At 45.7% G+C, this 14712-nt stretch overlaps 1 protein-coding gene across 1 annotated transcript in view; it reads right to left on the bottom strand.

Moving 5' to 3' along the window:
• Positions 1–563: 563 nt before the first annotated feature.
• The window catches only part of mdga2a (MAM domain containing glycosylphosphatidylinositol anchor 2a), a gene marked incomplete at its 5' end in the record, with an annotated part of 109562 nt that continues 95413 nt past the window's right edge, over positions 564–14712 (bottom strand). The window contains 8 exons of the mRNA XM_084437714.1: positions 564–929; positions 1090–1174; positions 1731–1830; positions 2040–2170; positions 2794–2958; positions 3878–4033; positions 4690–4710; positions 11279–11456. Of these exons, the coding sequence (XP_084293840.1) occupies positions 758–929; positions 1090–1174; positions 1731–1830; positions 2040–2170; positions 2794–2958; positions 3878–4033; positions 4690–4710; positions 11279–11456 (1008 nt within the window). The 3' untranslated portion in view covers positions 564–757. The remainder of the gene's footprint in view (positions 930–1089; positions 1175–1730; positions 1831–2039; positions 2171–2793; positions 2959–3877; positions 4034–4689; positions 4711–11278; positions 11457–14712) is intronic.

Genomic DNA, 14712 nt, shown 5'->3' with positions numbered 1-14712 from the left:
AAGAAGAGCAGAGCAGAACCGAACAGAATAGAGTATAGCAGAACCGAACAGAACAGAGTAGAGCGGAACCGAACAGAACAGAATAGAGTACAACAAAACAGAGTAGAACAGAATAGAACAGAGTAGAGCAGAACAGATGAGAACACAGCGGAACAGAACAAACCAGAGATGAAGCTTGGTACAACCCAGTATAGCCCAGTACACCATGATGGTTCAGTGTCCTATGGTTGGGTACCGTGTATATACACACACCAAACCAGATCACATTTAGATGAAACCAACCCCCGAGCAAACTAAATTAAAGAAGTTAAAATAATACAATATATCAAGAGAAAAAGATAAAGAGAGAAAGAAATCCAACATATCGTTGTTGTTTGTCTTCATGTTGTTGACGCTGATCGTTGTTTAGCTGAGCGTGTCCTGAGGCAGCCCTGAGGCTCGAGGTGGAGGAGTCGGAACAGGGAGGAGCCATTTTAACGACCACCGTAACCGCTAGCTTGATGAGGGTCGCCATGGGCGCCTGCCAACATCCACTACATCATTATTACTCTCGCTTCCGGCTGCTTCTCACCTCAACCTTTCATATTAACCGCTCACATTGTCTCCATAAATAAACAGAAAAACAAACAAGCACATCGCTGAAAGTGATATGAATATGGAACAGAACAACGTGTCCTTGTGCTTTACAAAAATATACCCTTATTGGTCTCTGTAACCTGTCACACACACACACATTAGACCCGCCCCTCAGCTTGGCTCAAAACTTCCAACAACGTGATAACAGAGAGAGCTGATTGGCTAACCCCCCCCTTTCACGACCCTGTGACCTCTTAATGCATAAGTTATGTCGGCCATCTTGGGTCAGAGTGTCATCTGTCTGTGGGCCGCCTCTGGACTGCTGCTCCTGCAGTGTCTCAGTCTGACTGAATCTTTGGTAGAAAGGGGAGAGGGGGTCGGGGCATTAGGTTTAGGTTGTAGACAGTCCAAGTCTGCAGAGTCTTCCATGGCAGGTAGCGGGGGAGGTTGGAGTGTGGTGGGGGTTGGGGGGGTGGGGGGATGTCTGGGTGTTTCTGGGGGGAGGGGGGTCACCTCTGACAGCCAATCACAACCAGGGTCAGGGTGACACCCAGCTGCCATATATGGGGCACCGTGGGAGGGGCCAGGGACCTCAGATCTGATGAGAGGGAAAACACACCAATCAGAATCAAAATCAGAAGGAGCACAACTGGAATCTCAATCAGGACCACCAGAATTGCCTTTGTTACCGCTTACCGAGTTGAACTTCAGAGCTGACCTTAATGCTGAGCTCACACTACAAGATATTTACTGTAGTCCGATTTATCCCAGATTCCGACAATCGGAGGATAAATCTGGTTTGGAACATTGGTCAGTACCGATGTTCGGCCCAGATTATCTTGTAATGTGAGTGATATACAGATCCAATCTTATACCTCCCGATTGGCTTGCAGACGCATTGGGGTGGCCCTGAAAATTATTATTACATCAGTATTTTACAAGCGCGAAGGCAAGACTAGTGGTTTGTTGCTCCCTCGAGCACGATAATATCCTGTAGTGTGTGATGAGCCGTTATTTTCAAATCTTGTTGTGTGCGCTTGTTTGAGGTTCCAGAGAAGAATATCTGTTAAGATTCTCCTTATGTGCGTGATGCAACCCAATTCCGAAATATTTCCAATACTGTAGCATGAGCCCGGCTTAAGGGTTGAACTTACTGATGGGGGGTGGGTCTTTACACTCTCCCTCCTCTATGGTGACATCATCAATGGCAACGTCCCCTTCGATCCCGGGTCCTCGCACGCCCTCCAGGACCAACTACATGAACGAGATGGAGGGAACAGTCCAAAATGAACACATTTAATAACTAATTATCTCATCAATAATGAATGTTTGGTAACAGTTTACATAGAACCAAACAGGCGCAGTGCCTTATCAAGTGGCATATCATGATTTCGTACATCTATTGACTTTTAGTGTGATCAGTGTTCTGACAGAGACAGAGGCAGAGGGCGTGTCCTGCCTACCTGGAAGGATGTAGTCGGGTGGATGTTGACCTTGGCCTGCCTCCACCTGTCGCCCTGGTTACCGTTCAGACTCCACACGGAGGTGTCCGAGGGGGACTGGCCCTTCTGGCGCAGGTAAACATTCAACGTTCCTGGAGACAAGACACACCCATCATCAACCTCCCCACCTTCATCATCATCATCACCTTCAACTGGACTTTCACCACCACCACCACCATCATTATCATCATCACCACCAACACCATCATCATCATCATCATCACCACCATCATAATCATCTGCAGCGGCAGTAGCAGCTTGACCTTAATTGTCATCATCACCACCGACACCATCATCAAGAAACAGTGATGGGAAGAGAGACGGATGAAGAAAAAGTGTGTGTGTGAGGTGAGTGTGTCTCCGTGGCAGTGGGCCATCAGCTGAGGACGGAGTGGTGAGGACAGGCGAGGGGGTGAGGTGTGAGACACACCCCCCGGGCTACAGAAAAGCATGTGCCCATCATGTGACATGTGAGTGATCTCCTCCAGGCTGGCTTCAGACACCTCAGTGGTGACATGTGATACTGTAATAAGGCGTTGGGTGAGAAGACTGGAAGAGAGGAGGAGGAGAGAGAGAAGACAGACAACTTTCTGTCTATTCACCAGTGAGGCTTAATATGATATAGTATGTGAACTATGCAGTATGATATCGTATCTGTGTTTTCCATAGTATATATGTATTATATACAGTATGTATGTAGTACTGTATATCTTACCGATGTGTTTTCCGTACATGTGGTAGTAGAAGGAGAAACAGTAGGTAGGGTTGGTGGTGACCGGTCCGTAGGGGCTCTTGGACGCCACATTGAAGGTGGGGGTCAGCAGACGGGCCTTGTCCCCCTCCAGACGAGGACGAGATGTCTCTATGTACATGTAGAAACCTGTGGGACCACAACGCAACAATAGCATAACCACAACCATAGCTCGATCATTACATAACCACGGTATAACCAACAGTATAATGCAAACAACATTTTTATAACACAACCACAGCACAAACATATTATTCCTCAGCACTAGAGGACAGTTTGAACAGAGAGGGGGACAGCAGTACATGGAGGAGGGGCTGTAAATGCCCTGGATAATTAAAAGTGGTCCATTATTGATGTCCCTCTCCATCTTGACAGGCCCTCAAACACTTCAGCTCAACTCCTCCCCAAGGACACATACCTGCTAATTAGTTTACTCCAGCGGTCTGGCCAGGACCTGTTATGACTGGAGAAAAACTAAATTTCGATTTGGGGGCTGGACTCTCTTACTCACTCCCGCAGGCCGACCAAGACGGACAGATGGTGACAGCCAATCATAATTTATAATGCTGGTACCTCCCGCCCAGAGGGAGAGCCAAACAAGCACACACAGACCCTCCCTGTAGAGCTGGGGATATCAGAAGCCCTGGTCAGGTCAGTATACTATTCAGGGTTATACCCCGGTATAGCGCCATGCCAGGGACCATTCATTGCGCCATAGACTTTTTTTTCACTCGGTCTACATTACCGCATCTACAGACAATATTATTTTGTTACTCACCGAAGTGAGTCAAAGTCATTTTTCTAAAGATACTTTTCTGCGAGGTGGTTACAGTTGTAGCCCCCCACCTTTTATATAAAATGCAACTTTTTGCACTTAAATAGCACATATCCACTGATATCCACTCATGGATGTGGCTTCGTGACCCTAATCACGTGATCTCACATGCTGTTTCTCATGGAGATAGATCACATGATCAGGGTCTTGAAGCCAGGCTTGTGGATATCGGTATGTATTTGTGTGTGTGTGTGTGTGTGTGTGTTTGCTGACCTTGCTTGGAGCCTCCGCGGTCACTGCTGGGCCCAGTGTTGGGGGTGTACTTGGTGTCTCGGGTGGCTGCGCTGTGGCGTGTCCAGTCAAAATCATCAGTCTTGTCCTGGGTGAACATACACAAGGCTTCGTCCTCGAAACCACACTGGAACTCTCCTGAAAAATCATGCGCACACACACACACACACACGCACGTGCACACACACACACACACACACACACACACACACACACACACACACACACACACACACACACACACACACACACACACACACACACACACACACACACAGTACAAACAGGGGAGGCAGTTAACTTCATTTAGGTTGTTTTCTCTTTGGCCTTCCCTGACTAAACCTTGACAACACTAAACTGGCAAAGTTTTGAATTAAAATGTGAAGGTCTGACTGTGAACATATCTACAACTTCACAATAAATGTGTTGCTATTACATTAGGGGTTGTGGTAGCTGCATTACAATTGCTGCAGCTGCATAGCAATGAAGGTCAAGATAACATGACTTATTCATGTACACCAACACAGTAACATATTTAATTCTCCCCCTAATGATCCCTGTATTACAGTTAATGTAATAATAATGAGTTGTTTATTGCAGACATTAAGAACCTGACTTGTCATGGTCTCTCTGCTCTGTCCCTTGCTATTGTCAGTGAAGACAGCACCGTGCATGATGATAATACTGTATAATGCTGCCTGGGAAAGGGAGGGAGAAGGATGGAGGGATGGAGGGAGGAGGAGGTGGGATGGGGTGTTGGAGAAGGAGGCAGGAAGAAAGAAAGCAATACTTACTCAGATGGGGGTTGACTGGAGCTGAAAGATGAAAGGGAAATAAATCAGTGAAAGGAGCTCAAACTTCTCAACGAAGTGTGGCTGGCTTTAAAGAGAGAGATTACTTAAGCTGTAGTGAGAGCAGAGCAACATAGAGGTACTAGTGGAGCAGAGCTGACAGCAACATAGATGTACTGTAGTTTAGAAGAGAAGAGAGAGCAACATAGATCTACTGTAGTTAAGTAGAGAAGAGAGAGCAGCATAGAGCTACTGTAGTTAAGCAGAGAAGAGAGAGCAGCATAGAGCTACTGTAGTTTAGCAGAGAAGAGAGAGCAGCATAGAGCTACTGTAGTTAAGCAGAGAAGAGAGAGCAGCATAGAGCTACTGTAGTTTAGCAGAGAAGAGAGAGCAGCATAGAGCTACTGTAGTTTAGCAGAGAAGAGAGAGCAGCATAGAGCTACTGTAGTTTAGCAGAGAAGAGAGAGCAACAAAGAGCTAATATAGTTTAGCAGAGAAGAGAGAGCAACATACAGTAGGGGTACTGTAGTTTGGCAGAGCAGACAGAACAAAACACAATAGTGCAGACAGTGGCTGTGCCTTATAAAGACATTATGAGATGAGACCAGAATACTAAACCACAACAGAGACAAGCTGTTCAGGAACAGAGACAATCAACCAAATTAAAATGGATGGTACGGCGGTGGTGTAGCAGTCTAAGCATCAGTTACTGGTGCAGCTGGCACCAGGGTCCGGGATTTGCGCCCTGGTCTCGCCAGATCCGAATATGGCCGGATCCCACAGGGGCGTGGCATATATATAACCAAGGGTGGTTAGTTTAATTTCACTCTACAGTGGCGGGGCGGGGTGTCGGGTCGCGGTCCCGGGCTGGAGAGAGTCAGGTAGCTGTCTCTCTCTTCCAGATCGCCGACTGAGGGGTTGTGCGACGGACCCTCCAAAAATGTGAACACTTCTAACTGCATGCCATTTTTCTATGTTCTATATATTGTACTGTGTCTGTGTTTTATATATGTACCTCTTGTAACTTTGTTTTGTAACATCAACCTGCCTAATGGACTCCAGATGGAAACTAGCCTCCGGGCTACAATCTGGCATATTTACATGTATTGTACACGTTCATCAATATGCACTGTCCTGATTTAAATAAACTTAACTAGACCCTCCACAGCAGCGACAGTGGACAATTGGACAAATAGGTCCGGTGTGATTGGCTACCAAATTGGGTGGGAATAGGATTAAATCATAAAAAAAAAAAGGATGCTACAAAAAAGGGGGACAAAAGAGAGGAAGGAAGAGGCAGAGAGAGCAAAGGATCCAACTATGAAATAAAGATACCAGATACTTTAGCAGTCAAAACCTAGACACAGCTGCTTGAAATGATTGTTATTTCGGCGGCTATGCTGAGGTGTGGCTGTTTGTGGTAAATATCATCGGATGTTCATGATTTGTCCATGCTGTTGTTGACCCGCCCCCCCCTTCCCTGCCAAAGCTGAAGTCTAGGAGGCAATTATGCATTGGAGGTTACATCCCCCTCCCTGCTAAATCACACAGCTGCTCCTGTGTGGGAGGGAGGCGGAGGGAGGAAGTCTTGGTCGTGGGGAACAGATGTTGCATATCTGGCGCCACGCTCTGCATTAGCTGATAGCTGACAGACTGAGAGCTCTCTGAGTCAGGGGCAGCATAGTTGGCACTGCAGAGGAGGAGGACGACGAGAAGGAGGATAGGTAGGATGAAGAGGAGGAGAAGAAAGGGGAGGAGGAAGAGGAGGTGGATGAGGATGAGGATGTGGTTGAGGAGGGGTTGGGGGAGGGAGAGGAGGAGCTTGAGTGGGGAGGTGGTGGGCTAGGAGGAGGTTGGGAAGAAGGAGGTGAAGGGTTATAAGTAAAGGTACAGTAGGAGGAGAGGAGCGCACACACACACACACACACACACACACACACACACACACACACACACACACACACACACACAAACACATTTGGGGGTTATTTTAGTCCATTCTGCTCCTCTCTCTGCAGGGCTGGGGAGATTTCTGTATCTGCCAGCTGCTGCAGAACACGGATAGCCTGAATACACGACACTAACAGCAGGGAGATGCAATAGAATAGAAACGTCAACACTTAGAGATATATGAGAGCTGATTTGGTGTGTGTGTGTGTGTGTGTGTCTGTGTAGCCTAGCCCCAGGCTGTGGAAGCTGCTGTGCTATCCAGGAGAAGGACTTCACTTGCTGCCACTGCCACTTAGAATCTATAAAGCTAAGATGATGTATGACTACAGTGTTGAGGTGTGTGTGTGTGTGTGTGTGTGTGTGTGTGTGTGTGTGTGATACAAGTGTATGTGCTGAGTATGTGTGAGGTGTGTGTGGAGTATTTTTGAGTGGATGGTTGTGCATGTGGAGTTTGAATGAAGTAATGACATCTACAGCACCACCACCTTCTAACATCTATGCTTATCTGCAAACTTTCTTTCTTCTTTCTTTCTTTATTTCTTTCTTTCAGATACTTGTTTGAGTCGGCCTGGAGTTTCCAATGTGTGGTTCCAGTGTGCCAGGTAAGAACAATCAAGCACATTTCAAACAGTGTGGTTCGATCCAGTAATTCAACATACCTCTATCTATGACAATGTACTGTACCACCTTGTACAAATATCTACCACCATCTACAAATATCAAGCACCATCTATAAACATTTACTATCATCTACAAACATCTACCATCATCCACAAACATGTACCATCATCTATACCATCTACCATCATCTACCACCATCTACAAATATCAAGCACCATCTATAAACATTTACTATCATCTACAAACATCTACCATCATCCACAAACATGTACCATCATCTATACCATCTACCATCATCTACCACCATCTACAAATATCAAGCACGCTCTATAAACATTTACTATCATCTACAAACATGTACCATCATCCACAAACATGTACCATCATCTATACCATCTACCATCATCTACCACCATCTACCATCATCCACAAACATTTACCACCATCTACAAACATCTACCATATTCTACAAATATCTACCATCATCTATAACATCTACCATCATCTACCACCATCTACCATCATCTACCATCATCCACAAACATCTACCATCATCTATACCATCTACCATCATCTACAAACATCTACCACCATCTACAAACATCTACCCTATTCTACAAATATCTACCATCATCTATAACATCTACCATCATCTACCACCATCTACAAACATCTACCACCATCTACAGACATCTACTGTACCACCACCTATAAACATCTATCACATCTATCACCATCTACAACGATCTGCCATCATCTATAAACATCTATCACCATCTACAAACATCTATAAACATCTAGCACCATCTAAACATCTACCATCATCGACAAACAGCTACTGTATCATCATCTTACAAATATCTAGCAGCAAATATTTACCATCATCTATAACATCTACCATAATCTACAAACATCTACTGTACCATCATCTACAAACATCTACCATCATCTATAACATATATCATCATCTACAGACATCTAACACCATCTGCAAACATCTAGCACCATCTACAAACATCTACCATGATCTATAACATTTACCATCATCGATAGCATCTACTCTCATCTACAAACTTCTACCATCATCTACAAGAATCTACTGTACTCTCATCTACAAATTTCTACTATAATCTATATACATCTACCATAATCGACAAACATCTACCATCATCTACAAACATCTATCATAATTGACAAACATCTACCATCATCTACAAACATCTATCACCTACAAACATCTACCATCATCTACAAATATCTACCATAATCGACAAACATCTACCATCATCTACAAACATCTACCATAATCAACAAACATTTACCATCATCTACAGACATCTATCACCTACAAATATCTACCATAATCTACACATATCTACCATCATCTACAAATATCTATCATCATCTACAAACATCTACCATCATCTACAAACGTCTACCATCATCTATAACATCTACTGTACCATCATCGCGCATCTTCATACTGCTTAGCATCACCCTAGACAGATTTGTTCACCACAGGGCTGCTTAGTCAAGGGAAGAGAATCAAGGATAATATGATCCTGGGTGGTCTTATTATGGGTCTTGTGTGCTGTGTCACTCTGGTGGGTCGTTATCATCTCTCAGCCTCAAATCAAGCGACAAGATGAGGCATATTTGGCCCGGAAGGCAGGATTTTCATGCCAATCTATTCACAGCCCATGAATGTGTGTGTCTTTGTGTGTGTGACAGGGGATCTGAGGGATCTGAAAATAAGGAAGTGTCAGAGATACCGTACTTGGCAAGTGTGTGTGTGTGTGTTTGGATGTTGAGCATCTCTATTGTTGTATGATCGCGGCAGAATCAGCTGTTCCATATCAGCCTGCCAGAGAGTCTGGGACCAGAGCCAGAGCAGGTGCTGTCTACCAAACACGGGCCGTTCTGCCCACAGGTAGTAAAACTGTATGCACAGCGACCGCGATGCCAGATTCTATATGGGCACTTCTCCAAAAGATAGTGAATGGATAGAAGGATGGATGGAACCACAGATGAATGGATGGATGAATGAATGAATGAATAAATACACTAGAAATGGTGCTTGGAGAACACAGACCTCCGCCCATGAATACATTTTGTGGCTTTGTGTGCACGCACGTGCCTGCGAGTAGGACATGTTTGGTATTGCTGCATTTGTTAGGTTGAGAGCTTTATACTGTACCAGTCCGACCACGTGTCTCTAGCGCCCCCACACGGGGAGATGGCCTCGCTTTAAGTTTTGTTTTAATTTGTGCTACACCCCTCCATGAGTTTCATGAAAATTGGTCTGGTAGTTTTTGAGTAATCCTGCTAACGAATCAATAAACCGATCAATAAACCAACCAAACCAAAAGCATTACCTCTCGTTGTTGCTGGGGCCGAGGTAATGAATGGATGGAGGGATGGAGAGAGGGATGGATGAATTCATGAATTAAAGGATGGGTGGTGATGCACTTTTTCACCCGTTTTGTCCCTCTCACCCGGAAACTGAGGCCACGTTGGCAGTAAACAGGCTGGAACAGGCAGGCTAATCACCACAGGGAGCCAGTGAGCCGAGGTGAGTGAAGAGACAGCAGTGGAGAGAAGTGAGGTAAGGTGAGGTGAAGTGAGGAAAAAAAAGAAAGAACTACACATCTCTCCCTCTCCTCAGCTCCTTCTTGGTGGTGACAACACTATATAAGACAACATAATCATATTTTATTAACCAGCAGGGGTCTCTATCACCATGTAAATCACTCACCAATCATGACAGCCCTGCAGTAGTATGTGTACTAGTGGCCCACTCAGGCATCTGCTTATACCGCACAGGGCTGAAGAGCCACCTGATCATCCCTTCAGAAAGACCTAGGTACAGTCCAGAACACCAGATAGAACTCTTCTGTCTACTGGGCCGTATTCAATGCAGCTCTTCAAGGTCAGGTATGGTACGTTGGGTTTTTACCATTTACCATTACTTACCGGTACATACTGACAGACGTACTGACCTTGGGTCTGTGAAGGAGATGAACAATACGCACAACTATCCTGTCTATTGTGAGCTCCATGAACAATGTCTGTGAACGATGAGAACTCTGTAGAATGTCATGGATGAACCGTCCACTGTTTCTTAGAAGAAAGGGGTATGGTATGAATGGAACAGAGAGGAGCTGAGTGTTCTTTGAGTGGAACCCTTAACAAAGCCTACAACAGCCGACACAGTTAAAGTAGTTTTAGAAACGTCTTGAAGATTCAACATATCTTAACTACCGTACTACAAGAACTGAGAAGGTTTTGTTTCAAAACAAACATTTCCTGTCTAAAACTGTGGGGATGTGTGTGTGGAGTGTGTGTGTGATGAGTACTGTATTTGTGATGAGTGTGTGTGTGTGTGTGTGTGTGTGTGTGTGTGTGTGTGTGTGTATGTGTGTGTGTGTGTGTGTGTGTGCGTGCGCGTGCGTGCATGTGTGTGTGTGTAGCCTAGCCCCAGGCTGTGGAAGCTGCTGTGCTATCCAGGAGAAAGACTTCACTTGCTGCCACTGCCACTTAGAATCTAAAGGTGATGTATGAATGGAATGTTGAGGAGTGTGTTTGTGTTTGTGTGTGTGTGTGTGTGTGTGTGATAGGAGTGTATGTGCTGAGTGTGTGTGAGGTGTGTGTGGAGTGTTTTGAGTGGGTGGGTGTGCATGTGGAGTTTGCATGGAGAAACAACATCTACGGCATCACCATCTTCTAACATGTTGATCTGTAAACAACTCCCATCCAGACCTGGGTCAAATATATATATATTTTTTAATTCTTTCAAATACTTGCTGTAGTCTGCCTGGAGTTTCAAGTGGGTGGTCCCAGTGTGCCAGGCAAGAACAATCAGGCACAGAGGAATTTCAAATATTTCAAAAAGTGATTCGACCCAGTGATTTAACCACCAAGCTATAATAGAAGCTTCAACATGTCAAAACCACCGAACTCCAGTTTCAGATCTGAGAAGGCAGTTTGAAACAAAGATTCCCGGTGTGAAACCTGAGCTCACCGCTGTATCTGATGATGCGCTCGGCGGAGTCGCCCTCCCCGAAGCGCGTGATGGGGGTGAGACGGACCAGGTAGGCCTCAGGCTTGATCAGCTCCGTCAGGTTGTAAGTGATCAGCTCTCCCTTCTGCATCACCCCCTCCATGGGGATGTCTTGCTCCCACCACCGAGACTGGCTGGTCTGTAGAGGGAGGAAGAGATGGGGGGGTAGTGGGAAAGGGAGAGCAAGAGAAAGAGAGGGAAAGATGGGAGAGACAGATGGGGAAGAGAGAGAGAGAGAGAGAGAGAGAGAGAAGTGGGGGTGGTGGAAAAAAGGGAGAGAGAGAGAGATAGGTGTCAACATTTATCTATCGATTCCAGCTTATGAGCTAGGCTTTGAAGATTGAGAAGATTGAGAAGCACTTAGTTAAAACGGGAATAGACATGTTACTCACTTTACTCATTACTCATTGTTTCAGCACCATTCTCTCTTCATCATTACAGTACAGACATCATCACACACACACTGCTGCTGCCACTACTGCTGTGTCACTAATGACTGTTGATGTTGGCAATGACAACTGGCATGTGTAATATTTCCCAGGGTGCAATGCAGCATGCCAGCTCCGCTCCCTGAGCTCCCTTGTGTGACAGCAGAGGGAGGGAGGAGCGTCGTCGTGACAATTGGCAGGCTGGTGGAAGATGATTGGCTGAGTTGGAGCGAGGAGAGATAAGGGGCTGGTGGGAAAGTGGATGAACAGAGAAAACTTTTCAGGAAACACTGTCCTCCCTCTCTCCCTACTCAATCCCCCTCTCCTTATCTCACTCATTATTTTCTTTATATATCTCTCTCTCTCTCTCCATATGTATAAGTACATTTGAAACGCCATACAGTCTGATTGGGCTGTCTCTCTTTAGCCTACCCTTCTCTGGCTGTACTCTCTGTAGCTCATGTAAACCACCCACAGTAAAGCCGTTGAGACAGGACGTGAGATCCTGAGCCAGGGCGCGGAGCTCGGAGGTCTGAGGGCCGGATGACGACTCACAAAACATAACGTCAGCAGAGATGCTTTGACACTTCAAATATTCACAAAAGATATACTCAGGCATGCACACACAAGGTGAGTGCATGTGTGCGTGTGTTTGTGTACATCCCTAGGAGCTCCTTCTTTACTTCACGGCCCCAGAAGAACTGTGACATTTCATTTCCTCCTTACTGACCTTTTATTCAAATATCAGTGGAAGGCGCGCGCGCACGCACGCACGCACGCACGCACGCACGCACGCACGCACGCACGCACGCACACACACACACACACACACACACACACACACACACACACACACACACACACAACCGGTTCAGCCCTAGGTGTGTGTGAGCAGGGAGGATGAAGCCATAATGAGCAGTGTTCAGAGCTCTGGGAGACAGTTGTTCTGTTTCCGATGTTTCACAGATGGAAATATTGGTACCTGTTCGCTACGCATGTATTTCAGTCACAGCCGAGGAACAGTGTTCTGTAAAAGCAACAAAATCACTAATACAGAGACACTGTTGGGATATGAAGAGCTTCCTACTGCAGCTCTGAAAATGTGTCTTCCATAGTGTTCGTCTAGCTGAATTAGATAGCTATAGCATAGCACTGGATGAGTTAGCACGTTAGAGTTACAGTTAGCATTAGAGTTAGTTTAGCTGGGTTAGCTAGTGTTAGATGAGTTAACACTATGTTTAGCCATGCTCCTGGTGTATTCTCATTTAGTGTCAGATGAGTTAACGTTAGCTATGTTTAGCTGTGCTCCTGATATACTCTACCATGCTGTGCTGTTGCCCGTCCAGGTAAAATGCCTTGTTGCTATGGCAACGAGTCTCATTCTCATTCATGTCTTTGCTCTGCAAATGTGTTTGAGAGACAAAAAGAGAGAGAAAGTGTGTGTCTGTGTGCATTTGTGTGTGTTTTAGAAAGAGAGTTAGAGATTGTAAGAGAAAGAATGCAGAGATAGAAAGACATTTCAACCCCCAGAGTGCAGGGTTACAACTTAAATACACTACATCAACGTCACGATCTACCTGGGGAGGGGGGGGGGACAATATAGGGAGAGAAAATTTACAAATCATGCCAGAACGTTGTCATTACATCGAGAAAACCTTCTAACGAGAACTTTGTCTTTATAACGAGAATGTGATATTTTTCTTGTTAGAACAAGATGAAGCATCATAACTTATGTAGATTGCCTGTGTGGAATTATTATTTTTTCTCTTTTGTGAGTCAATACACAAGAAAACAACCACTAACTTTATTTCTTATTATTTGCAATGCACTATGAGGGTCACGCGCCAGCCATTGAGAATTCAAGCTCTGCGATTCTTGACGTTGGACGCTGCCATCAAACGTGAGGCAACTTGGACGGTGGAGCAGCTTTCATTGGCTCTCTGACGGCTGATGTCTGTAGAGTAGTGGAGCAGGAGAGAACTGTTGAGAGGCACTTTAGCCTGCAGCAACTGACAGCAGTGTGTGAACTGTGTTTGTGTCTGTGTGTATAGGTGTGGGTGTGTTTATTTGTGTGAGTGTGTGTGTGTGTGTGTGTGTGTGTGTGCGTGCTTCAGAGCAACAAGGAGGAAGTTGCCACAGAGGATATTAAGCAGATCAGCAGAACAGTGCCTGAGAACCAAAAGTCACAGTCGGGCGGCTGATTCGATAAGGGCTCCTGCTGTAAGCCAATCAGAGGCAGTTTGGCAACTACCAACAGAGTGGGTGTGCTACCCCCCGAGCCCAAGCGTGCTAAGAGCAGGAGGGCATGACAGAGGTTCTCCTCCCCTCCTCCCACCTCATCCCTCCTTCTCCACCCTTCCAAACTCACACTCTCCTCCTCCTCCCACACACGCACGCACGCACGCGTGCGAGCGCACACACACACACACACACACACACACACACACACACACACACACACACACACACACACACACACTGCACAGAGCATTACAGAGATGGTTGTCCTCTGACTCCCTCCCTCACTCATCTGCCTTTCTTTCCCCTCCTCCCTCACTCCTCCCCATTTTCCCTTCCTCCTCCACCTTTCCTCCCATCGCTGTCCTGATCAGGTGAGCTCAGACCAGATCAGTCTGGTCATCCCACCGTTCAAACTGAGTACCCACTTGATAAGATGATACGATAACTGACCCACATTCCGTTGTCTGATTGGTTGTAGGTCTAAACAACTGCGTCCAGAGGCATTTTGGTCGGACCGTTAATAATGCCCCTTGGAAATAGAAAATAAATGCCTTTTATTATTTATTAATTGAAAATAATTGCATCCTTGCGAATTGGGTCTGGCGAAGCCAGACTACCTTTCCTCCCCCTCCTCCAGACACAGTAGGTATTGACATATAGATATATTCTCCATATTGTAACATTGGAGGACTATGATGACATCGTTACAGTGGGGTTGCAGCTCTG

This window comes from Borostomias antarcticus (assembly GCF_949987555.1).
Source record: "Borostomias antarcticus genome assembly, chromosome: 5".
Lineage (NCBI taxonomy): Eukaryota > Metazoa > Chordata > Actinopteri > Stomiiformes > Stomiidae > Borostomias > Borostomias antarcticus.
This window is presented reverse-complemented; position numbering and strand designations above follow the sequence as displayed.